This window comes from Telopea speciosissima, chromosome 7 (genome assembly GCF_018873765.1).
Source record: "Telopea speciosissima isolate NSW1024214 ecotype Mountain lineage chromosome 7, Tspe_v1, whole genome shotgun sequence".
In the NCBI taxonomy this organism is placed as follows: domain Eukaryota; kingdom Viridiplantae; phylum Streptophyta; class Magnoliopsida; order Proteales; family Proteaceae; genus Telopea; species Telopea speciosissima.
This window is the reverse complement of record NC_057922.1, coordinates 1,206,082-1,231,577: the sequence shown is the minus strand read 5'-3', so window position 1 is coordinate 1,231,577 and position 25,496 is coordinate 1,206,082. Positions and strand designations below refer to the sequence as shown.

Sequence of the window (25,496 nt, the reverse complement as noted above, 5' to 3'; positions counted from 1 at the left end):
TTCTGGCTAGCAAGTTTTAGATAAACAATGACAGGTTTTATGACAGTTGAAAAGGTAAAATAAACTATTTCCTTGTTTACAAATTTTTTTTTCCCCCCTTTTTTCTTTCATAAATAAAAGCTAATCCAAAGGAATTTATATTTTATAGTAGAAAAACTTCGTTACCATATTTAGAGACAATTTTATCTTTTTAACTTCCATCTGATGCACGATTATTGTTATAAAATTTTATTGAAAATTTTGGTATTTTTTATTGGGCTTGGTCGCTAAGGATGTAAATGGATAACCAAAATCCGAATCCGCATCCGTATTTGTTTAGGGACATCTGTATTCATTTAAAGATATCTGAAAAATAATCGGAATACTTCGATTAAGATCCTTGCAAAAAAAAAAAATCCAAATACTTAATAATAAAAAATTAAGTAAATAATGATTTTGAGGGTATTTGAAGATTAAACAAGTTCTAGAATATGATGAAAAGAGAATCATGATCTAAGAGATATGGATTTAGAGTGAATTGTCCCCCAGGGGGAGGAAGGTCCTGGTTACACAAGGCAGAGATGTAAACGGACGGTCAAAAATCCGAATCCGATCCGCATCTGAATCCTTTTAAAGGTATTTGTATTCGACCAGGGAATATTCGGCTTCGATCACATCCTATCTGTATCCAATCCGAATCCGATCCATTTACATCGGTCGCAGCCTTGCAGGGCCAATGAGAACATATGTAGAGCATCAATACCGGATGGTTTTTTTTTTAAAAAAAATTAGGAAAGGCTGAGTACTAATTTTTCACGCTCATGTGTCTAGCAAGAAACAACCACCAAGCAATGTTCTTTTTCCTCATTTATTTTTTATGGAAAAGGTTGGGCACACCACCATTATAATGCAAGCTAGTGTCTACTTGTCTATCTCTCTCTCTTCCTCCTCCCCTACCTCACTTATCTGATGCATTGTTCTCGCGTTCCCATTAGTGTGGCCCGCTAACTTACTATTAAGGGATACACAAAAGTGTGATTCCTTTTAGGAAGGATCAATGGTAAGGTTTCGTAAAGCATTACTAATGATAATAAAACAGGGATATTATTCCCTCAAGTGCGTGCACTGCCCAGTGCATCTCACTTGTGCATCCGATGGTGTAGTGGTGAATTGAAGAGTAGGAGATAAAAGTGAACCACTTGATGGGCTCGAGTTTAAACAGTAGATTTTGGGCTCCAATTCCAATATTTTATGTTAAAAGTGGCAAGCCCAGCAACGATAGAAATACTCACCCTCCACTCAAGGCAAGCCCAACCATAGTACTAACCCTCGAGCTAGGCTAAAAGAAATCTGTGAAATCTGCTTAAGTTTTCCTTCATACCTAGAGAACAACCAAGAATTCATTCTCCACTGGTGATGTGATCCTTGCATGATTGAGTCTTATTTATCATTATACTCCCACCCTTTATTTAAGAAATAGAAATTACTCCTCCTTAATGCAATTTTTTGGCGATACCGTTGGACATGGTGAATGAATTTCTCCATTCACCGTCGGTGAAAGGAAACTCGTTCTTAAATGTAATTAACACCCAACATTAGGTTTCCAGAAAAAAATAATAATAAAAAAGGATGGGACCCGAATTTTTATCCTCTCAATTACACTGCCCGTATTTGATGTCAAGTACGGGCAGTGTAATTGAGAGGATAAAGATCCATCGTCACCCCCTCTCCCCCAAAACAAAAAAAAAAACAAAAAAGCAAAAAATCGAAACCATTGCTGTTATTTCTTCATCAAAAACTTTGGGCGAACTGATGAAACTCCCCCATTCTGTTATACATATTTATCTGTTCAATTTATCTAGAGTCTAAAAAGCATGAGTATAACCTTTTCATCCATAGCAAAGAGAGAATCTATTATGAATCTTTGATGGAATTCCTGGAACAGAGTGAAAGAGATATTTGACACTTTGTTCAATTGACCTGGGGCAAAGAGAATAATGACACCCCAATGGCTAGATACCCTTCATCTACAGTGACAGAAAAACTTTCGCCAAACTTATTTATAGTGATAAGTGTAATTGACTATGTGATTTTGCATCTTCATAAGAAAAAGTTGATGATTGGGTCACAATATGAACTTTCTAATTAACTCATAACATTTTGCTTTATTGAACTTGATTATTGTATATATGCTTACCGGAAAGAGAAAAAAAAACTTGAATGTATATATGAAGTTAATTGAAAAAATAAAAGAAAATTGTAATTGGATGGAAAGGAAATTAAATTCCATCCTATACATGGTGTTATGGACAGTGATTGAAAGAAACAAAAACTTGAAAGCGATCTACGTACGTACGTACTCATCAGAAAGGTGCAGAAGCTATATCGTTCCTAATCCCAGCTGCTGGAAGTCTCAATTGAGTTGCAAAGTTATCACAGTCTTCCATTGACTCCACCGCAATATTCATTTTGCCCTGCTTCGTCACAGCTCTCACCACCACTGGCTCTAAGCCCTAGATTCATAAACAATCCTTTCCATCACAACCGGCCAATTCTTCATATCGACAAGCAAGGCTAAAATCTTATTACCCTTTATTTAATTAAATTTTTTTTTTTCTTTTTAAATTTTCAAATTCAAATATATTTGATTTCCTACACATTCTAAAATTACATTGTCTCAAAAGGTAGCTAGCCACTTCCCTACATTTTTTTTCATAATCTGCTAATAGACCCACTTAGGTAGTTTGATGAAAATCACAGAATTGGTTTAATGAAAATCTGAGTTCTCTCTCTCTCTCTCTCTCTCTCTTCAATGTGCTTTTGTGCAACTTAGATGATGGAGCAAAGCTGCCACTCAAGGATAGAAACGTACAGTGACAAACTTAGAAACATAAAATGAAATATTTCAATCTAATTAGACTTCCTCTGTAACTCCTAATTAAGAAAATGGTTAGAAAGCACACTCCATGTATGTCAACTATCTTCTTTCTGCTCTTCCTCGATCTTCTTGTCTGTCCTCCTCCTCTCTCTCTCTCTCTCTCCCCCTTTTTCTTCGTCAAAGAAATTAAGGATTCCCCATCTAGACAACCCACCTCTTTGTGCCACGTGGATGGATGATAGTGTATGGGTTGAATTATCCAATGTGTCATTGGGAGCTAATTTCATGCTTCCATAAGGAGAATAACTATGTTTCAATTAAGATTGTTTTTTATTCTCTAATTATACCAATATTTGTGAATCATAAATACCAAAATAAGAGAAAAAATCCAATTGAAGACTGGACCCAAGGAAAATAAAAAAAACTTTTTGTCTCAATCTTTATGGAAAACAAAACAAAGTAGAAGTTCGCTAACTAGCTAGCTAGCTACCAAAGAGACAATACAATGCAATTCATGACCACAACTTAACTTTTAAATTATCCTTCTACCCTATCATACCCTGCCATGAATGCATCCATGGATCGATCACCATGCAATGCAATTCACGCCTTCTCTCTCTCTCTCTCTCTCTCTCTCTCTTTCATAGAAACTTGTAAATTATTAATATTTTTAATGTATACAATCCAATCAATAACCTAACCCATTTCTCCATAGGCCCATAAACTAAAAAATTGTAAATTTTCAGCAATCAAGGATCATTATAATTATTTTCTTTAGAATCCCCTTTGCATGACTTGAATATATATCAACAATTAAAACCCTCTACCCAAAAAACAGAAAGAAAAAAAAAAAAAATCATCAAACTTAATAAAAATCCAATATAATGGTTCCTAGCTTCTTAATTCAATTCATCTTACCTTTGTGAAAATGCTTAGAGCCTCTTCGATACTTTTGGTTTGCATAACATAAAGTGCTGCCTCCTGCAATTCAGAGATGATTAAAACTCACAATCCAAAACACAAAAAATAAAAAAACCCAGAAAGAAGTAATCAATTAATTAACACAGGAACTAACTCTTCATTAATTCATGAAGCCATGAACATACTCACCCTTGCAAATTGGATTTGATTCATGGTAAGCGTTCGAGGCTCACTCTCAATGGATGATGTCCTCTCAATTCGAAGGGTTGCAGACATATCCATTCCTTTTCCTTTTTCTCACTCACAAATCCTATTGAGAGAGAGAGAGAGAGAGAGAGAGAACCCAACTGCGAATGTGACTGTGAGGAGCTTAAATAGGTGAATTGGGTGGTAAAGAGGCAATAGCATCTGTCACGAGGACAGGTGGCTCTTGCAATAAGAAATTAGATTTGTGTTTTTTTTTTTAAAGAAATTAGATTTGTTTACGTAGCAAACCTGGACTTCTGCGATTGAGGCCACGTAGCGCGAGATAAGTTAGCGTCGACACTTTACACAAATTCTAGTTTATTTCTGTGAGTGACGTCAGAGAACTTTTTCTCTTTTAATTCTCAAAGCAGACATTGACATCTGTATCCCTTTGGTCTGGTCTCTACAGTACTTGATTGATACCCTTAGGATCAACCCAAAAAAAAAAAGAGTCATCAGACTTTTAGCCACGTGTCAGTTCTGTACAGCGTCACTGACGTTACGTTAACCGGAAGTTTTAGAGGGCAAAGGAATGAGGGGATTGATATTGGACCAAACCAGATCAAAACCAAAAACTTTCTTAACATTTTTGTTCCGGATTGACCCAAAAATAAACCAGAACCGATTCAACCTGACCGAACAGACCGATGACACCCTTAGGTCTAACTAACAGTTGGGATCTCGTGAAACCGCACTGTCAACAAAGCCAAACCCGTTCCACTACAAAATAATGTTGGTGGGTTGGGCCAGTTCAATAATTATATTCTATCTTAATCTTTGACATCGATCACAAATGCGATTACACTAATTGCGTTGCAAACATTGGCATGTGTCTTTTATATGGTGAACCACGAAGACACGAACCATCTGAATTGGTATATATTATCAAGTCGTTTTATTTTTATTTGTTGGGTAGAATTATTAAGTCTTTTTTAGCGCTTATTAGTTTACTTAAGCGTGATTAGATTAGGAAAGATCGAGTTGATCACAATTTGGACGTGTATAAAATGGAATGAAATGAAAGTGCTCATGATTCATGAATGATTAAGCTTCTTTTGACAAAACTTTATGATAAAGCGACATCTTAGGTTTAATTAGGGCCAAGAGGACCGAGAACGTAGCACATATCATATGGTTCGCTTTTAGAGAGTATTATTTGAACTCAAAAAGCCCGGTTCACTTATTAGTTATTCGATTTAGGGATCATGTAATGAATTGACTCAACTCTTTAAAATTCCATTTCCCAACCTACTATCAAGTTAGTAGATTGCAAGTTTTAAGAAGCCACGAGTTTGACTCTCTTGTCTTCATTTTATATCTTATAACATCCCCAGTCTATTGTTATGAATGTGGATTACGAGATAGATTAGGATTATTAGTTAGTGTTGGTGGTTAGTTAGTTAGTTAGCTCAGTTGTTACTAAGGGTTGGATTGTATTATCCTATAAATAGGGATTGTACCATATGCATTGGATATAGAATATGAAATAAGAAATAAAATAGTTTAGTCTCCTCTCTCTGTTTCCCCTTTCTTAGGAGTCCCTCACTTACTTGAAATAGTGAGAAAATCTCCTGCTATGGTTCTTGAATCCCTTCCCAGATTCTTGAATCATAACATCTACTCCCTACCCTCTCCCTCATATTTAAAGTAGTTGTAGTTAAAAGTCTCACAGGGCAGTTAGATAGGTAGACAATTCGTCTCCTGCAAAAAAAATTCCTGGAGTGGTGCAACAGATTTATAGAGTTCGAATCGAGTCAAATCAGACCAAACCAGGTCAGAGATTAGTGGACTCACTGGGCTAGTATTGGAAGTTGGAAACCTAATAAGTAATATAACGTAGTGAGAGAGAACCCATCAAGTAGGAAGCCATCCGTAGCCAAGCAGTTGATTGTCGGCCTATTTCACCGTAAGGACTGAGTAATTAAGCCAATCCTTTTTTAATTTATTTTATTTTTTTAATGCTATGGGGCCGGCAATAAAACCAATCCAATCAGTTATGAGATAGAAGACAGACAAAGCACTACAAAGATTTGGGCAACGTGTAAAATCTTGGAGCTGTGCCCGGAAATCTTCCAAAAGACTTCTTAGCCCAGACGATCGAGTACAATCGACCAGTAACCTTTTTGACCCATTTTCGAAGGAATAAAATTGGCCCCGACAATAGTTGGTCCATCCATAGTCCATACCCACCAAGAATACAAAGATAGAGAGAGAGAGAGAGAGAGAGAGAGAGAGATATGGTTGACTGCTGCATGAACAACAGTAGTTACAACTTCTTCGGGTAAAGTAAAGCTAGAGAATTATTTATGTGAAATTCTAAAATACTTGGGAAAATTTGAACTGTGTGACTGCTGCTTGATTACTTTATTCTATTTTAGAATAGTTTTCTAATTAGTTAAAACTGTAGACCTTTCAGCCTGTATTTGGTTTACTCTCAGCAAAAATATTTGAAAATATTCCTATTTAATTGATCCAAATATGCTGCCAATTCCTATGCTCCCTTGTGCAACGGCTAATATATGTCATTATTATTCTTTTTGCATTCAAAACTATTTTTTCTTGTAGAAGAAGAACAATTGCTTGTGGTTTTTTTTAATTTTGCCATATATGGCATATACTGCATGAACTCCCATTAGCTTTGGACCATGGGCACGTGACAACCTGTTCTGATATTGTTTGATTTCATTCAAACCAAAGCCTGAGGTTCAAGGTAGAGAGACCATTCCCAAGGGGTCATAAGCCCATCAATCGAACATTATATGACCAATGTGGGATTAAACACCCCCTCCATTCCTGGCCATGGAGTTGCACTCACTGCAATATAATTCTGGTGCCTTGGGAAACAAAAGTCATGAACAAGTGTTGATTCAGAAATTCAACAATAACAAAAGTATGCAAAATATGAAATAAAAAGGGAAGGAATAAACACAAAGTTGGGGGAACATGGAATGATCGCTCCCCTTTTTTCTTTATCGGCCAGAGAAGAATCTTTTTCCCATATCTTATCTGTTCTTAATGAAACCTATGATAAATTTAATAATGGTTCAGACTCCATTTGAACTGAATACATTATAAAAAATAATGGAAATATTTTTGGTAAAATTGTTGTGCATGGTGTGATTTAGGTGGCGATTCCTTTTCATATCATGACAATCCTCGCACCGTTCCCACATTTGGGTGCACCAGATCGAATAAATAATGAAAATAGTAATAATCCAAAAGATACCCGAATTTATTTTATTATATTCTTTGAGAAGTACAAAAACTAATTAGACTAAGATTGAGGAACACAATTACCACCAGGACCCCCAAAAAAAAGATTGGCCCCTAACTCTGGGGTCAGACTTACAATTGATTTATAGCAAGCAGGGACATCATTTTTACTATGAGTTTCAGTTGGATCAATACCTCTCAGAGCCTTAAATTGATCCACAATACGAATATGGGCCATAAAACAAGCTTTTCCATAACCTTCTTCCGGGAAATGCGCGCTACCCATTTCAGGAACTGGGATTGGACCGTATGTCTCACCACCCCACTGTAAATCGTCTGCTTTTTCTGCCAAGTGATTGAAGAGATCCTTGGGCCAGTAACCAATCAACTCATTCGCTAATCCCCATAATAGCAACCAATTACCAGATTCCATGTCCTATATGCCATATAGTATACACCAATGAAATTAATCATATATAAATTGATGATACAATAATCAACCAAATTAAATAATGCCTTTTTTTTTTAATTAAAAATGTTCCATAGTTTTGGAAAACCAGTTTTTTTTACTTAGTTTTTCAAAAAAATTTGTGACTCGGCCAGTCAAACTTAATCAAAGCGGGTCATGTTGTTTTCTTAGTGCAATAAAAAATGTTATGCTTCCATTAATTACTACATGAGAGATAGAGAGACACACACCTAGGAATACGGCATTGGTAGGCCACAATCCCGAAAAAAAAATCACTACCTTTTATAAAATGATTATATTCATCAAATTTATGGTGACTTGGGTAGAAAGACCGAATCTTAATTTGACTTAATTTGACTCGGACTTTCACAATCTATGTAACACTTTTACTTACTTTGACTATAGAGAGGTAATTCGCATATTGGGCTCCACCATAAACAGATACATCTTCGAATGCCATACCAGGAGACAAATTCTTGCTCACTTGTACGTAGCCTTGGCATTGAAAATTGTAACAATAGTTTTTATAATCGTCTGCCTGAACTTGTTCATATACACATGCGCACACAGAGTGAATAGATGGTAAGTTATGTTTCTATCCAGCCCTAAGAAATTAATCAAAAATAAATGAAAATAAGCTGACGGAAAGCTTACTGTCCAAAGTACAAATAGTCTGGATTCATAATCATCATTGAGATATGGGTAAACCTGAAAAATTAGGAACAATGTTCATGCATCATTCAGTTTAATTATTAGATACATTGAGCACTTCATTTTCAAATAGTAAAAATAAAAAAAAAAACTGAAAAAAGGAATGAAATTGAAGAATTAATTACATGCCATCCAACTTCAACATAGTTACTTTCACCAGGTGGTCCTGCTGTAACCCAAATTTGAGCAAGGGTGAATTGGACGTTATGTTGAACTTTTGGTTTCCATATATTCACGAGTGCCGAAGTTCCATAAGAGGCTTGGGTTTCTTTCATGGCCATCGCTGCATACTGAAAACATCAAACTTGATCGATTAATTAGTTCCAGTAGTAAAGAAGCCAATCCAATTCTAAATTGTAAATAGAAATATCAAAATAATAATAATAATAATAATAATAAAGGCTTACATGGTGTGGAAGGTCGTCGTCTTTTTTCCCAAATTTTGGGGGAAAACCCATCATTTGTGTGTCTTTTATTTGAACCCTACGAATAGGAACTGTTCCAAGAGGACAACCTCCATTCTTTAGTCCTATTTTTGGAACTTTAAAAGCAGGAGAAGTCTCATTATTATTCTTCATGATCCCTTCCAGAAGATAAGTGCTGGGTTTCATCTAGTTAATTAACAAATATTAGGAAAGAAGAAGAAGAAGAAGAATGTTAGAACTCTTAATGAAATAAGTTGTAGAGTTTAGCATTTATATAGTTAATTACAATTAAAAACGAATAAAATCACACCTGGATTGTATGATTCTTCAGCCGAGTATGATCTAACGCAGGTTGTTTGTAGATATCGACACAATCGAAAATATCTCCATTTGTAGCCTAAAAAATCATAAACGTACAACTATGAAATGAAATAGATAAATATGTATATATATATATATATATGTATTTGTATAGATATATGTATGTATGTATTGGATTCACAATATAACTAGGGATATATATATATATATATATATATATATATATATATATATATAATATATATATATATATATATATATATATATATATATAATTGATGATGAAAAAACAAACTATTGGTTTCACCTTAATGCTCTTAATTGCTGGCCTGTTGATTAGAGACTTTCTATGGGCTTTCATTTGCAAATATTGCTCCCTTGTTATGCTTCTTCCTCCTGCTAAGCCACTGCCAAGAGAATGAAGGATCACCACCATCCAAACTGCTAATTCACTCAAACAAACATTGGAACCCATGCTTCTTTCCACCTTCAATTTAGATTATATTAAAAAAAAAAACTACAAATTAGAAGAAAATAAGAATACACAAGAGTGAGGACACACGCGCACACACACACCCACACCCACACCTACACGCGCACAGAGAGAGAGAGAGAGAGAGATTACTTTGTGCTAAGATTCTTAATATCGTCTCTGGTTCATACCTTGGTGATCAATATATAGGTCCCATATTTTTTTTATGGTAATAATTAATGAATTTATTTATCTTCAAAATTTACTAATAATTACAAATAATGGAAATTAACTGAAGCTCCATTAATAATTACCAAAATAGAGAAAGAACCAGAGAATGCCAACTAATTTTCTATGGGCACATGCGGATCCTCTACTTCCGAGCTCCTCCTACTTTCTAGATCCCCACACATAGCAAGGCAGAAAAGACTGCTTTACCCCTGCTCGAATTGGGGTAGAGCGGTGATATATACAGAAATATACATGTACAGGTGGTCAAACAATGATGACATATAAACGTGTGGGTCCTCCGTATGAAACCCCCATCATTAACACGCCTAATTAAAAGATTGCGGTTTCTACTCTCTTTCAGAACGGTCAAAGACTAAGTCGATCATAACAGCTCGTCATCCACTTAGTCGGATCGTAAGACCACCGACCCAGGCTATAAAAGGAACAGTGTCAGACAGGTAGGCATTCACATTTATTACTTTTATCATATTTCACATATTATCCTACTATTGCCTGATTCTAACTAAGCCATCAGAGCTACCACGAGTTAACATCGGGTTTGCCCGACCATTCTCTTTCATATTCATGGGTCATCCATTTCAGTTTGGTCAAAATCTAGCAGCAACAGGTGGTCCTTTCGCCGCCTTGCTGTGTCTGGGGCACACGGCACAATATGGGTAGCTCGGCATAGAGGGATCTGACCCTGTGCTGACAGCACACTTTGGAAGGAATTTAACAGTCAACATTTTATTTCTTATTTATTACAAAGGTACAGCCAAAAAGAGGAGGAATATCTGCATTAATATTGATCTTTCCATGTGTAGTTGATGTGGCTAATGTTAGATGGATTGTAATAAATGGGCATAAAGAAGAGAGTTTGAACGGTTACGATTATTCTAAAAGTCAAGATCATGAAGGGTTTCCAATGAATGGATTACATTGAATGGGTTTCATTGAAAAAGTTTCATTGAATGGGTTTTCAATAAAAGGGTTCCAATGAGTGGGTGCCAATGGGTCTATATAAATTAAGGCAATTCAACCATTCAATATAACGTTTTGAGCTCGTTTTCTCTCTCTTGCAACTAGAATTTCTTTAGAATTCTAAGTTAATTCTTCAGTGCTTTGTTGAATCCTGAAGGTAAATTTGCTTCAACCGTGTGGGGTTAAATATCTCCTTTAAGATAACAAGTACGCATTCAAAGCAGTTTATAATTTCCTTCTCCAGGCAAAATTTTTTCTAATAGCTAATCTAACCGTCAGATAGATACATGAGTAATTGGGTATGCCTTGCAATGTTTAGATTGTGTTAATATGGGTTTGGAACCGGAAACCTTCCCAAAATCGTCCCGCTAAATCCTGAAACCGACCTGTCCCATAACTAAATGGTATTGTTTTGGGAGTGGTTTTGGGACCAATTATTAAATGGGATAGGTTTCCCAACGGATCCAGAACCGAAAGCCCAATAAGGAACTGATTAGAACCGGAACCGCTAGGACCTATTTAACATGCCTAAATTACTTATTTATGATTAGTTAATACTTGATAGTTATAACTTATATAAGAATTATATTGTAATTATAAAGAAAAACTAAGGGTTATCAATTATTTTGGGTTTAGTTGAGTATTTGTATACTTAAGAATTGATGTTTGATTATGGGGTTGATCTGATCAGGCCGAATCCGGTCTGGGTTCCAATTCCTGGTTTTTAAAGGACAAAAGTTTTGTACACGATGCACAACCGTATCATCAACCGTTGGACGGAAATTAAAATCCGTATATTGTATATGATCATGCCCATCCAATGATCGAAAACACAACCGTGTACCATACACGACCATGTATAAAAACCTCCTCCAATTAACCATACAGAAACCTGCTTCCCTTAATTATTTTATTATTTAAAAAAAGCGGGTACAGTAAAGGGTCGGTGAAAATTGTCCTAAAACCCTAGTGGTCGCCTCCGGTGCTTCTTTCCCTCGTCTTCTCTCCTATCAAAAAAGAAAGAGCCCAAACAAACAAAACATCTTTGTAGAGTCGAACTACGTACGGACAGGACATGCAGAGGTCACTGGTTCCCATCATATATTATATGGTTTGATACTTCAAGCATCAATTGAATTCTGCGTGTGGATTCTGTCCTGAAGCCTCTGACGATTTAACTCACTGCTTGCTTCCCGGAAACACGGAGAGCAGAAGAGTGAATGGCAAGCGACGCTACGCCACCATCCATTGATCAAATGTCCGCCACAATCCTAGACGACGGTGGTCCCGACTCATCGGAATTGTGGGCGCAATTCTCGGATCGCGTCCTGATAAGGTCCATCGTCTGCCGCTCAGATGGTGGCGCTGGCCTTGCCGGCCAGAAAATCAGGGTGGGTGGCTGGGTGAAGACCGGCCGGGAGCAAGGCAAGGGCAGCTTCGCCTTTCTTGAGCTCAATGACGGCTCTTGCCCCACCAACCTCCAGGTTATCGTGGACAAGGATGTTTCCTCTCTCGAACAACTTGTCCATACCGGTACCTGCATATATGTACAAGGGGAACTCAAGAAACCTCCTGAAGGGACGAAGCAGAAGGTGGAGCTTAGGGTTGAGAAGGTCATCGATGTTGGCCCTGTTGATCCTGCCAAGTACCCCTTACCCAAGACTAAGCTCACCCTTGAGTTCCTCAGAGACTTCGTGCATCTTCGACCCAGAACCAATACGGTATTTTATTCTCATTCTCTTCTTTTCCTTTCTAATAATAATGTGTGTTCTGTTTTGTTCAATTTAGTTGATTTGAGTGGTTAGCATTAAATTTGAATTATAAGATTTTAAATTCCCAAGTGGTTGAATAATTGAATTTGACAAAAAGGGGAGAAAAGTGCAATGCTTCAATATTCATTCTGCTTTCCGTGGTTGTGTTGTAGTTTATTACACTCTTCTTGATGGAGAAGGAAATGTAAGTGAGGGGAGGGGATTATTGTTTTGGTGGCCGAAACATGGCATAGTCCAAATTTGTAACTTATTCAGTACTAGGCGTGCATCACAACAGGGTTATGCGAACAAATGTGCAATTCAAGAAGCAGTTGTTGAATAAAATGTACCCACATTGTATGAGTTGATGAGTTGTTAGGTTGTTATTGAATTTCATATCTTAAACTAACTTTATCAGCCTGCAATGAACAGTAAATTCTAACATGTTTGTGCATGCCTTCAGATATCTGCAGTCGCCCGAATCAGAAATGCTTTGGCTTATGCAACTCACACATTTTTTCAGAAGCATGGCTTCTTTTATGTGCATACTCCTATCATTACCACTAGTGATTGTGAGGGTGCAGGTGAAATGTTCCAGGTCACAACAATGTTTAGTGATTCAGAAAAGTTGGAGAAGGAATTGAAGCAGAACCCCCCACCGTCTGAATCTGAAATAGAAGCTGCTAAGCTTCTCGTCAAGGAGAAAGGAGATATTGTCTCACAACTAAAATCTGCTAAAGCAAGCAAGGAAGAGATCAGCTCTGCGGTGTCTGAGCTAACAAGAGCAAAGGAAAGTCTTGCAAGGCTGGAAGAGAGGTCTAGGCTCAAATCTGGTCTTCCACAGAAGGATGGGAAAATTGATTACTCCCGTGATTTTTTTACTCGTCAAGCATTTCTTACTGTGTCAGGCCAACTCCAGATCGAGGGTTTTGCTTGTGCCCTTAGCAGCGTTTATACATTTGGACCAACATTCCGAGCTGAGCACTCGCATACATCAAGGCATCTGGCGGAATTTTGGATGGTGGAGCCTGAAATAGCATTTGCAGACTTAAAGGTACTTGAAATATGAATAATTTTGTTACCATAAATAGTTCATTGTTTGGTCTGAGAAGCTTAATTACTGAAAAATTGAGTTGTTGAACTTGAAAACTGGATTCAGCTTGAGACACTGCGGATGCTAAGAAATTAATCAACCACATGTGCATACAGGTGGTAGAACTTTACTTGATTCAGGTACAAGTAACTAGGTCTTCTGCATTTAATTCAAATCAAAAAATTGAGAAAAATCTGTGAAAGAAAAGGAGGAATGCTACTTGCTCTCCTAAAAGACATGATATCAGCAGAATTTGCATACCGGTTGGTTTTCACTGGATAAATTGTTAGTGGCATGGGATGTTCTGTTCAAACATAGTGGTTGTTGACTTGAAGGGACAGCATCTCACCCTTTTTTTTTTATTTTGTGGCAGTGAATAGAAGTTTTAGACTCAATGATTGTTCCTATCACTTAAAAAATTACTTAAAGCTATTTCAGAAAAAGTAAAATAAAGAAGTGCAAATAAACTTGACCAAGCCTGGACTTATACAACACAATGATCAAACTGCAGTCTTCAGACTCTAGACCAAGTATCCTGTGGGGTGGCAACAGATTATGCCTGGATATGTTGAGTTTTAAGTTGCCTCAACCGGAACAAAGCAGTTTTTTGATCATGTCAATATATCCAAACAGTAACAAGACTTGTTAATAAGTTGGTGTGCTTGTGTTAACCTGCACTACTGTCCTTTTAATGGATGGTGTGAGTTTGTGTTAAGATCTTGTTATACATCCTGTTTAATGTTGATTGAGTCAAAAGTTTTTCACAAAATGACAATATAGTGCTTTGGACTCTCGTCGTCTTACATATATAAAACCACCAGCTTACACACTTCCTTAATGTTTAATCATAGTTCCTCTTGCCCCCCAAATAGAGAACATTATAGGAAATTAGAATGTTCATAGATGAGAAACTATAGAGAGGATTGAGGGGGGTGGGGGAGGGGCATTCCTAGGAGCAGCGGTTATAAACGTGGAAAATCAACTCACTTGCCGGCCAGCTGATCAATGAAAATCCGAGTCGGCACTAAACAATAACAACAACTCAGCCTTATCCCAACTAAATTGGGTTGGCTATATGGATATTTGCCCTCCAATCAGCTCTATTCAAGTTCATACTGTATACAAGGCCTAAGCTATGCATGTCTTTCCTCACCACTTGTCCTAGGGTCATTTTAGATCTGCCCCTGGCTCTTTTAGTTCCTTCAATCTGAAACAAATCACTCCTCCGTACTGGAGCATCCAAACGCCTCCGTTGAACATGGCCATGCCACCTCAAACGACTTTCTCGTAACTTATCATGTATCGGAGCTACTCCCAAATCAGCTCTAATATTATCATTCCTTACTTTATCCTTCCTAGTTTTGCCACTCATCTATCTCAACATCCTCATCTCTGCTGCACTGAGTTTATCTATATGATGCTTCTTAACTGCCCAACATTTCGCACCATACATCATACGACCTATGATGTATGGTGTGGAATGTTGGGCAGTTAAGAAGCATCATATAGATAATTTTAAATAAAAAATATTTTTAAATACAAAAAAGAAAACAAATAGAACAAATGAAATGGTAAGAGAGAGATTTCCAATTGTGAAGGTAACTGTCTCAGATCAAGTGGGATAGAGTGTTGGTTTTAATTGTGTTTATGAGTTTTAGCACCATGAGATATCATAGTCATATTTGGTGGCTAGGATCGATCCAGCATTCCATTGCTTGGTTGGACTTGTTCATGGTTAACACTGATTTCTTAAACTTCAACAGAGGAGCAACACAGAATCTGTGCTTGAGGATCCTGAATGCTGTGGTTTTTGAAACATTTGCTTGCATTTTGTAGGATAACATGAACTGTGCAGAGGCATATGTGAAATTTCTATGTCAATGGTTACTTGACAACTGCCTGGATGATATGGAATTTATGGTCAAGAATTTTGATAAAACTGCCATAGATCGCCTCAAAATGGTTGCTTCAACCCCCTTTGAGCGTATTTCTTACACAGAAGCAGTGCAGCTCCTAGAGAATGTTACAGATAAAAAGTTTGAGAATAAGGTGGAATGGGGAATAGATTTAGCATCTGAGCATGAAAGGTATGTGAATGTCTAGTGGGCCTCTTCTCTATATTTTGAATCTTTTTGGTATTGGTAATGACGGCCTGCTCAATTTTACAGATATTTGACAGAGGTTATTTTTAAAAAGCCTGTTATTGTTTATAACTATCCAAAAGAAATTAAAGCATTTTACATGAGGCTCAATAATGATATGAAGACAGTGGCTGCAATGGATGTCCTTGTACCCAAGGTATACTGATCCGTCCTTTTAATTGACAGTGTACAGTCTTCCAGAGGCATCTCCTAGGCCTGATTACATGGTTTTATAAGTTGGTTGCTTTAATGTGCAGTTGCAGACGATTTTTGTTATAAATAGTTTTGATGGTCTAGGTATAATGATTTAGAAGATGTTTTATGAAGCATAGGCATGCGTTAAAAATCCTGATGTTTGCTTTTCAGGTGGGAGAGTTGGTTGGTGGAAGCCAAAGGGAAGAGCGCTATGAGGTCATTGAGAAAAGGTATAGATATTTATTTTGTTTATTCATCTTATGCTGCATTGTTGGTGACAATCCTCTACATTAAGCCTCTGGATGCGCTTATAGGTTTGGCTGAAAACTTTTCAAATTGAACATGTGTCAGGACATCAATTTTATGCTGTGTTTCATTTTTGGTTGATTTTCAGATTGCATTATTTTAATCAAACTAGTTGAGCACTGTATCTGATTACTTCTATTCCCTTTTTCTTTTATTCAAGGCTTTGAATAATTTGGTATCGTTTGGCAATCAATTATGCCAAACTGAAAATTTTCAGATCTCAAATGTTCGTTTTCCCTCAAATTAGTCAATCAGGGGGTACAAAGATGTGGACACTGGAGCTCACATTTCTCTCTGTTATTTGTCATGGTTGTTCCTTAGGAACCAAACAGTTACTAAACAATCGTTCAGCTGGCTAATGATTTGGCAATCAAGGCCAGCTCAACTAGGAACAATGTGTACTTATTTGATATTTCTCTTCTCTAGTTAATATATAGTATCTCTTTCTACCCAAAAAAAAAAAAAAAAAACCAATCTGTCTGGGAAGATTTGGCATATCACCTAGTATCTAGATCTTTAAAGTTATAAAATTCAACATAACAATAATTTAGAGTGATGGTAGTCAGTTAAGAGGAAAAGGAAGAACATGTAGTGCCGGGTGGGGGGGGGGGGAGAGGAATGATGTTTTATGTTGGAGGCTTTGGCCCAGGCATCATAAACCACTTTGTTATATAAGTAGCGTACCCTGTTAACTGATGCATGGTCTTTATGTTTTTTTTTTTTTTGGGGGGGGGGGGGGTGGACCTTGACTACAGTCTGTCGCCCTTATGGGGTTGCATTGTAGGCCAAGGATTTTGTGATGGACTTATAGGTGCTATTTAACAGGTTATAATAGTCTTGATCACCAAACAAACGAGCTGACAGTGCAAATACTTAAAAGAGGCCTGAGCTTGAGCCCAACTTGAGAATGTTGAAGTCTTGAATTGTGCTTGGTTGGGGATTGGAGCTTGGGCTTTTTGCAAGCCCCTCCTAGGCCTTGGATTGGGTTTGGGCTACTGCCTGGCTGCCCAACCCACCCGATGGCTTACAATCTAATAGAAGCCCCTCCTTATGCCTTTTTTTGTTTTTGATTGGGGGGGGGGGGGTTGTATTTTGGTGAGTGGTGATTTAAAAATGAAAAAAGGACTGCAGTTTGGCTACTGAATTTTTTTTTCCCAGGTAGCTTGTAAATTAACCCCTATGTAAAATGCCAGTGTTAGTTCTGTTTAGTGGTCCTCTTCCGGTGAACATAGATTGCTGTAATGTTTGGTCTGTTGCAAATCCTTACAAAACAGCATATTGGTAATGCTTTACTGTTTTAAGAAGAGAGAACAGCTCCATGTGGAAGTTCTAAAAGGCGATGGTATTATCCTAGACAAATCTAAATTTGGTGCAGCAGGATTTGTTGATATGAAACGGTATAAACATTTGGGAAAATTACAAGACTAGCTAATATTGGGTTTCAATTTACAAAATTAACCATCCAATCTTTAGGTTAACAGAACTAGTCAAATCGAATTTGGGTATTACAAAAATAGCCAAAACAGTACCCCACCCTCACCCTTATCCGGTTGCCATGGACGACGACGATGAAAACTCATTTCAGTCTTCGGTCTTCATTGTTTTGAGTCCAACCCTCTTTGCTTTCACTTGCCTCTCTTATACGGTCAACTCAATGCCGTTTGTTTGTTCCTACACAATTTCTTTCTCCATTAAAATCTAGAAGGAACCTTCTCGCCTGTTGTGAGAGACCAAACCAGAGCAAGTCTCAAGAACTCGAGAGCTTCAAAGTTGGTTATCCAAACACCACTAGCAATAAGATAGATAGAAGAATAAAAAAATGAAAATGAAGAACCTTGATGCAGAAGATTTAGAAAATAATCAGAATCCTAAGATATAAAAGTAAATTTATTTTCTGAGTTCTGTTCATGAGAACCAAAAACCAGGCATATGAGCAATGGGGAGAAGGAAAGAGAGCCCCAAATGTGACCATAGTTGTCACAGGTGCCTTGTTCTCGCCTTGATTTCTGGTGTCGCCTTGTTTTTAAACCCCCTCGACCGCCTTGATTCGACTAGGCGCCTTAACATCTATGAATGTGACAAACAGAGAAACCAGAAATGTAAATCAATAGAAAACCGAGATCCACATATTTGAGAACCAAAATTAGCAGGTTCTGGAGTCAAAATCGGCTACTTATGTGGACAAAAAAAAACCCAGAAGCCAACCCAAGTTTTTTCATCAAAGATGGAGATGGAGAGAAACTATTTGAGAGTTCAGGATGTCCTTACCCCCAGCTTGGTTGTCTGAGAAACAAATCAACCTGCATTGCGCTTCTTGGTGCGAAATGCTTCAAATGCCGCCACCGCCAAACAGGGAGATTTATCGCCGCCACACCCACTACTGCCCTGCCTTCCCACTGCCGATCCTCACAAATAAATTGTGCTTGAGATTCCTTCATCCGAATCCGATCCACCAAAATCTCCCCATGCACCGACACCTGAACCAGAGCCAGCCGTTGCTGGTGGGAGCGGGAGAAGCTCTGCTGGGATGGATAGAGAGAAAGAGAACAGGGATGAAGTTGGGGACAAAGGATTTCTTGGAGATTGGTATCCAGAGTGAGAAGCTCAAAGGATTTCGTGGAGAATGCAGTAATGAAGACTTTATTGTCGTCGATCCTTGGAATCGCCCACGACAACCGGGTAAGGATGGGGTGAGGGTGGGGTACTATTTTGGCTATTTTTGTAATACCCAAACTCAATCTGACCAATTCTGTTAACATAAACATTGGGTGGTTAGTTTTGTAAACCAAAATCCAATGTTAGCTAATCTGGTAATTTTCCCTAAACATTTTTGGTTCAATACCTTGACACAATTTCTTTGTTACTCAGATGATGGAACTTCCACTGTTTTACTACGTGTGATTATCTGTGAAATGATTCTCATGGAAAAGTTCAGGCATTAAGGTTGGGTTTATTTTTATATTGCAGGATACTGGATATGGGGCTACCTCTTGAGCCATATGAGTGGTACCTTGATCTGCGGCGCTATGGGACTGTCAAACACTGTGGATTTGGTTTGGGCTTTGAGCGCATGGTGCTCTTTGCTACAGGCATTGATAATATAAGAGATGTGATTCCCTTCCCCAGATATCCAGGAAGGGCAGATCTTTGAGATCTATGATGGATGTTAGAGACATTTCAGTTCCAGGTTTGTGATTGTGAAACATATTAACTCAGTTATTTAACGCATCTAGTATTGTTTTGTATTTAACAAATTTTAATAGTTTTGAGATAATTTATTCCAGATGACACTGATGCCTCTTAATATTTCTCTGTAGTCAATTAATGTGTCATTCCTGCCAATCCAAGCTACTGTCCGCGATTGCAGTGATGGTCTACATACTGATTATGATTGCAATTATAATGTTCGGAGAAATTCACTTAATTTTATAATGACAATACAATATATTACAACAAAAACTCGTTACTGATTACAATTTAATGCAATTATCACTCCACAATGTAGTGACATCGCACATCTGAGCTGCCTTGAAGCATAATATAGGTAGCAAGTGGAAGACTCACGTGCTTGGCAATGAACCGGGGAAGATGGATTAACCTGAAATGGTTCACCTTCAACAGTGATACTATCCCCCTGATAGGTAGCTTAACAATTTTTGTTTTTGTTTGTGTTTGGGGAAGGAGAGTGGGGGTTGGTTTGTATCCCCCTGATTGGTTTCTTACCCGGCCAACAAAAACAATTCTTGTTTTTTTTCTTTTTTTTTTTTGGGGGGGGGGGGGGTTGTTGTGGTTGTTGAGCCCGACTCTCTCTTTCTTTCTGCGTTGCACGAAATCCCCACAAAGTTGAAGAACCCCGTATGGAGAAAAGGAGAGAAGGAGATGCATGGAAGAAGAAACTGAAGAATGGCATTGGATTGTTAAAGATTGGCCGAGATACACAGAAGAAAGAAGACAGAAGCTGCTGGGAAAAGGAGCAGAGTCACCGAGGTTGCCGAGATCACTAATGACAAAAGAGGGAGAGAAGCCAAGTGATGTAAACTTTTAAACGGTAAACCACTGTGAAGTTAAAATGTTATTGTTGGAAATTACAATTCAAAGGCACAAGTAAATGGAGTTAACACACTTATCCATACCACAAGGATGATGGAAGACATGTATCATATATGGGGCATCACGAATCTGAAAACGTGAGATAGAAATGGTAGAACCAAGTCGTGTGATCGGTCATTTTTTCTTAAGATTGTAAATGCCCCCATGGTGCAAATCGAGTCTTTGTGGTTTAAGGAACAAGACCAAAGAGAGAATTGATAATCATAAAAAGGATTTAACATGTAATCCTACTCAGTATACTGGTTAGGATCCCTCCTCTATTATATCACTTTCAATCCTCCAATCCTGCATTAACCTCCAAAAAAACTTGAGACAAGGCCAGTCATGTGAAGCTCAAAATTTACCCTAGGTAGTCCCACCTTCCCTTACTCAGGTGTTGGGTTTTAGATCAAATGGAGCTCTTTATGCATTGTAATTAGATTTATTTTGCTTATTAATGTTCCGTTTACATAATATTTCACTTGAAAAGATTCAATATATATAAATTACATTCAACATTGTTTGAGGAATTGGATTGGACAAATTGTTTGATTTCAAATGATTTATAAAACCCTCTTTTGAATCGGTTGGGAATCATGTTTGACCTTCATTTTTTTTATCCTTCTTTCAGTCAGTAAAATTGTGGAAAGTCAATAACACTTGCACGCTGTACCAAGATCCCAAAATTTATTGAATAATAAAAAAACGTAGATTTTGGAAAATCTGTGTTTGCTTTTTTTATTTTCGGATTCCAAATTATATGGTTTCAACCATATTTAGCGAATTCGGAGATGACTCCTACTGATTTCAATCCAACCAAAATCAGAATCGACAGAAAACCGATCTCATCCTCAATTCCATACTCTTGAATCTTGACTCTCAATTACGTCTCTTGTATGAACTAATATATATATATATGTAGCATAAGAAGGACCATTTATCCAAATATCATAAGTTCTGTTGGTGGTATATTACTATGATAACTTTTGGAGTGATAGTTTAGACTCGTGAGTAGATGTTATTACTTATCTTAAATTAAACATTTCAAAATTTGGTAGATGGAGGCAACTTTCGGAATTTCTTTATTTATTATCTTATAAGAACTTTTAGGTAAAATTTATAATTTTGTTGCCACCCAATACTTGGGATTAAGTCTCACCTTCACCTTGAGCAATTTGCAGCTCCCCTACCCTTTCTATTTCACCACATAGGCCTGCACTGGAACTTCCATGTGATTCATCTATCTAGTTGATACTCTAAAATATAATCTAATGTAATTTTTTTTTTCTCAAATACCAGCTTTTAGGTAATCTACCTGGAACCAAAAAACACTTGATAATGTCTTTAAGGCAAAACATAAAATATCACTCTCATCCCCTCCCCAAAAAAGAGTGATTGTTCATGTTGCATTACCCTACCTACCACTTCAATGTGTACCATACCAAAGAAAGTGGGGAATTTGACATTTTATTTATTTATTTTTTTTAAGGGAAATTTGACAATGAAACTATGGTTAAAAAAATAAAATAAGGAAGCAAAAAAAAAAAAAAAAAAAAAAAAAGAAGGCAAAACTAGATGAATCCAGACAATTAATAATTGAGTGTTGGAGTACCACAGCCATCAACAACCATAACAAAAGACTTCGCAAGTCATTTTCTCACAGTAGTTAGGTGGGCTCTTACATGGGAATTTCAGACTATGTTGTTTCCAAGCAAAGAAGCCATTGCCATAGTCTCACGAAAACAGGTTTCTTACCACACAAAAATATAAAAAAAAAAAAAAGAAAAGAAAGGAAAAGTGTATCTCAACCGCCAGGTGCCCCACACCCCTTCATTTTGTAGGATAGATAAATAATACATAATATAGTTTCATGTGATGGGGCATAGGTACTAGGTATACCCAACAACTCAAGAATTTAAAAAAATAAAAATGGTAGAAGATAAAGGGTTCATCCTTGGATCGTTAAGTTTTCAGATCTGATGGTCAATTTTAGGGTTTTGGGATCGTTTCTAAAATTTGTACGGACCGATTCAATCACAATTCTGAATCTAAAAACATTGGAATGAACTGATCCATTATCTCCTAAAGGGTCCACTACTACAATTAAAGCATCGGCCATAAACAAAGAGGGACTACGGCTTGGTTGGGTTGGATTGGACTCCAATAAATAGATGTGTGCGGCACACCTCAACTGTTGGATGCCCCCTGGGTACTGGACTCTCTTGAGACAATCCTGATCTATGCAGGCAGCTTGACAAGGATCCTTTTCCCTCATATTTTAAATAAGGTTGGTCCTAAAATAGTTTTAGACATTCGAAGGTTCAAACTTCAAACACTCAAATTAAATAAATAAAAAATTCTCAAGAATATATATTTTAAAACATACAAAGTATCATCTATTTTTAAGCATACAAATTTCAACCACCCAAATAAGTTTGAAACCCTAACTATCAAGTATTTACTAATCCTACATAAGTAATTATACATCTTAAATAGGTCCTAAAGGCTCCTTATTGGGCTTTCGGGTTTAGACTAGTTGAATAACCTATCTCAAAATCATTCCGTCCCATCCCACTTAATATTCGATTCCATAACATTGCAAAATCCATCCTATATGATAATGGGATGGATCTATTCCAAGTTTTAGCGGATCAATTCCGGTCTCAAAAATTTTGGACAAACAATAATTTCACTAATAAAAAAAAGGGGCGTTGTTCTCTGTGCTGCAGCACAACCTGTGCTTAAGCACATGGGGGTTGGGCGCAATGGCCACCCTGTCCCCTGAGTGGCAGGCCAATGTGCCTGAGTGCAGCTTGCGTTGCGACACAAAGAACATTCCCCCTAAAAAAAAAACACAAAGGAAAACGCTGGGCAGGTGCCCAACATTTGTCACCCTCTCTCATCCACCTTTGGGAAAAAACAAAAAAAAAAACCACCCTGGCCTCCTACGTCCACCCTCGTGATTGCCTGATTGGTGCATGCAGGTGCAGCTAACGTACAGTAAGCGGGCGACTTGTCCAACCTCTTCCTAAAAAATTTCGGGGAAAATTCCCCACGGTTTAAAATGCGTTGCTTTAACTTTCTAATGTCACTCTTAATTAGGGCTTCTTTACCCCAATTTGTAACTCTGCTCTGATTGGCTATTCGGTGTTGGGAGGGAAAATTTCAGGGTGCTGATCGACGCACTGAAGCGCAAGATAGCATTCTGAGCCTCCTTCATTTATTAATGTTTCTGCTGTCTGTCCCTGTGTTCGTCACATCTCTCTGCCCAACAACGAGGAAGACGACGACGACGACGGAGAAGGAATATAAAGAATGATTCCTTATTGCTTTTTCTTCGTCTCTCGTATTAATTGTTAGAAAGCTTAATATGAGTAAGCAAAGTCTTCCCTCCCACTTGCTAGATCCTCTCTTTAATGAAATCGATTTTTGTTCGCTCGGTTTGAATTTCGGTTGCTTCCATCTTCAATGTCTGACGTTCTCTTTGTTTTATGAGAATTCGAAGATTCCACTCAACCAGAAGTTGGATTTTCTGGCTAAGAATCAAGTTTCCCTTCGGCTTTGCTGAGGAGAGGATCGTCAGATTGAATTACAGCAAAAGTAGTTAGTCATTGAGGTAGAGGAAGTGAAGAAGACTTCAGTTCGAAGCATATGTCTTAGGGTTTCGAGGTAGAGTAATCGTAGGTCTGCATTTTGAGGAAGGGCGAAGTGGTTGAATTTCACGAAACCTAGGGCTTCTCATTCGATTGGGCGCAGACTGCAGTGTATGATGGTAAATTGATAATGGTGCGGCTTCTAGGATTGAATCGTGGGGAATTGGATGATTCGCCTCGTGAGATTACACGTACTAATCCGACTAGTGAGAGTGGGGAGAGTGGTTGGCTCATACGTTTCTTTGACTCGGCGTTTTTCTGTGAGTGGATTGCAGTCAGTTACCTCTACAAGCATGATCACCCTGGCGTCCGGGATTATCTCTGTAATCGTATGTACACTCTTCCGCTCTCGGGCATTGAGAGCTATCTCTTCCAGATTTGCTACATGCTGGTCCATAAGCCAAGCCCATCATTGGATAAGTTCGTCATCGATATATGCTCCAAGTCTCTTCAGATTGCACTGAAGGTCCATTGGTTCTTAATGGCTGAACTCGAGGACTCAGATGATAATGAGGGGATCAGTAGGATTCAGGAAAAATGCCAGATAGCTGCGACTCTGATGGGTGAGTGGCTCCCTCTCATACGGCCTCAGAACCCCCCAACAAGCCCTATGAGCAAGAACCAAGTTCTGAACAAGCTTCTCTCGTCAAAGCAGCGGTTGTTATCGCTAGCTTCATCGCCCCCACTCCAACGACCCGTGTCTTTCTCGCCATCCTCAGGAAGCAACTCTTTACAGGAAGAGGGTAGTAAGCTCTCCCCTGAGGAGAATAAGCTCTTCAAGAAGTTTGGACCAAAAGTCCGGGATGCGTTGCTGTTTAGGAAATCGGTGGAGAAGGACGAGGAAGATTTAGAGAAGGATGGGTTCTTCCGTAGACTTCTAAGAGACAGTAAAGATGAGGATGAGGAGCTGATGTCGAGCTCTGAGGGGTTCTTTAAGAGGTTGTTTCGTGATAGCAAAAGTGATTCGGAGGAGAAAACAGGTTCAAAGTCTGAAGATGAAGAAAAAGAAGGTTTCTTCCGGAAGTTTTTTAAGGAGAAGTTCGAAGATAAGAAAGATGGCAATGATAGAACTGATGATGAAGATAGGGGGAATGCTAACACCGAAGAAGAAGAGCCTTCAGAATTTTCATTGTTCCGCAGATTATTTCGTGTTCATCCTGAAGATGCCAAAGCAACAATAACTAATGAAAACGGTAATTCTGGTAGTTCATTCGAAAGTAGTCCAGGAACTGAGAAGTTTTTCCGTAAGCTCTTTCGAGATCGGGATCGTTCTGTGGAAGATTCAGAACTGTTTGGTTTGAAGAAACACAAAGAGGTCAGTGTGAAACTATTTAAAGCATTGATTTTCTCCTGTTAGGTGAGCAAGCTGGTGATGACAAATATGGTCATCAAGTTTGCTGCTCTTGCTTTCTTCATTGCTC

At 37.9% G+C, this 25,496-nt stretch overlaps 4 protein-coding genes across 7 annotated transcripts in view; 2 read left to right on the top strand and 2 right to left on the bottom strand.

Moving 5' to 3' along the window:
* Positions 1 to 2,342: 2,342 nt before the first annotated feature.
* Positions 2,343 to 4,105, bottom strand: LOC122667277. Its single transcript, XM_043863529.1, has 3 exons — positions 3,968 to 4,105; positions 3,776 to 3,838; positions 2,343 to 2,492 (listed from the first exon to the last, which is right to left on the bottom strand). The coding sequence occupies exons 1-3, from the start codon at positions 4,058 to 4,060 to the stop codon at positions 2,343 to 2,345; spliced, it is 306 nt and encodes a 101-aa protein (XP_043719464.1). The 5' UTR covers positions 4,061 to 4,105.
* Positions 4,106 to 7,298: 3,193 nt separating this feature from the next.
* Positions 7,299 to 9,647, bottom strand: LOC122667276. The gene is made up of 7 exons (XM_043863527.1): positions 9,471 to 9,647; positions 9,153 to 9,239; positions 8,825 to 9,028; positions 8,543 to 8,707; positions 8,361 to 8,414; positions 8,101 to 8,244; positions 7,299 to 7,673 (listed from the first exon to the last, which is right to left on the bottom strand). Exons 1-7 carry the CDS (start codon positions 9,636 to 9,638, stop codon positions 7,299 to 7,301), a joined length of 1,197 nt encoding a protein of 398 aa, XP_043719462.1. The 5' UTR covers positions 9,639 to 9,647.
* Positions 9,648 to 11,993: 2,346 nt separating this feature from the next.
* Positions 11,994 to 19,680, top strand: LOC122668106 (asparagine--tRNA ligase, cytoplasmic 1-like). Its single transcript, XM_043864675.1, has 6 exons — positions 11,994 to 12,568; positions 13,062 to 13,652; positions 15,528 to 15,778; positions 15,860 to 15,989; positions 16,199 to 16,257; positions 19,301 to 19,680. Exons 1-6 carry the CDS (start codon positions 12,068 to 12,070, stop codon positions 19,482 to 19,484), a joined length of 1,716 nt encoding a protein of 571 aa, XP_043720610.1. The 5' UTR covers positions 11,994 to 12,067; the 3' UTR covers positions 19,485 to 19,680.
* A 3,878-nt stretch (positions 19,681 to 23,558) lies between these two features.
* The window catches only part of LOC122667611 (phosphatidylinositol 4-kinase beta 2-like), a 44,122-nt gene continuing 42,184 nt past the window's right edge, over positions 23,559 to 25,496 (top strand). For 3 of the 4 annotated variants that reach the window (XM_043863955.1, XM_043863954.1, XM_043863952.1), the window contains exon 1: positions 23,559 to 25,390. In XM_043863955.1, the coding sequence (XP_043719890.1) occupies positions 24,206 to 25,390 (1,185 nt within the window). In that variant the 5' untranslated portion in view covers positions 23,559 to 24,205. The remainder of the gene's footprint in view (positions 25,391 to 25,496) is intronic. The other variant, XM_043863953.1, reaches the window with a different exon arrangement.

What these genes read in the sequence shown, in the direction of transcription:
- LOC122667277 (XM_043863529.1), bottom strand. Translation starts at nt 4,060, where the DNA reads ATGGATATGTCTGCAACCCTTCGAATTGAGAGGACATCATCCATTGAG. An exon ending in ATCAAATCCAATTTGCAAGG is followed by an intron (nt 3,839 to 3,967) that starts GTGAGTATGTTC and finishes TCTGAATTGCAG; the next exon opens with GAGGCAGCACTTTATGTTAT. An exon ending in CTCTAAGCATTTTCACAAAG is followed by an intron (nt 2,493 to 3,775) that starts GTAAGATGAATT and finishes TTATGAATCTAG; the next exon opens with GGCTTAGAGCCAGTGGTGGT.
- LOC122667276 (XM_043863527.1), bottom strand. Translation starts at nt 9,638, where the DNA reads ATGGGTTCCAATGTTTGTTTGAGTGAATTAGCAGTTTGGATGGTGGTG. An exon ending in CAGCAATTAAGAGCATTAAG is followed by an intron (nt 9,240 to 9,470) that starts GTGAAACCAATA and finishes ATGATTTTTTAG; the next exon opens with GCTACAAATGGAGATATTTT. An exon ending in TGAAGAATCATACAATCCAG is followed by an intron (nt 9,029 to 9,152) that starts GTGTGATTTTAT and finishes TTAATTAACTAG; the next exon opens with ATGAAACCCAGCACTTATCT.
- LOC122668106 (XM_043864675.1), top strand. Translation starts at nt 12,068, where the DNA reads ATGGCAAGCGACGCTACGCCACCATCCATTGATCAAATGTCCGCCACA. An exon ending in TAGCATTTGCAGACTTAAAG is followed by an intron (nt 13,653 to 15,527) that starts GTACTTGAAATA and finishes TGCATTTTGTAG; the next exon opens with GATAACATGAACTGTGCAGA. An exon ending in TGGATGTCCTTGTACCCAAG is followed by an intron (nt 15,990 to 16,198) that starts GTATACTGATCC and finishes TTTGCTTTTCAG; the next exon opens with GTGGGAGAGTTGGTTGGTGG.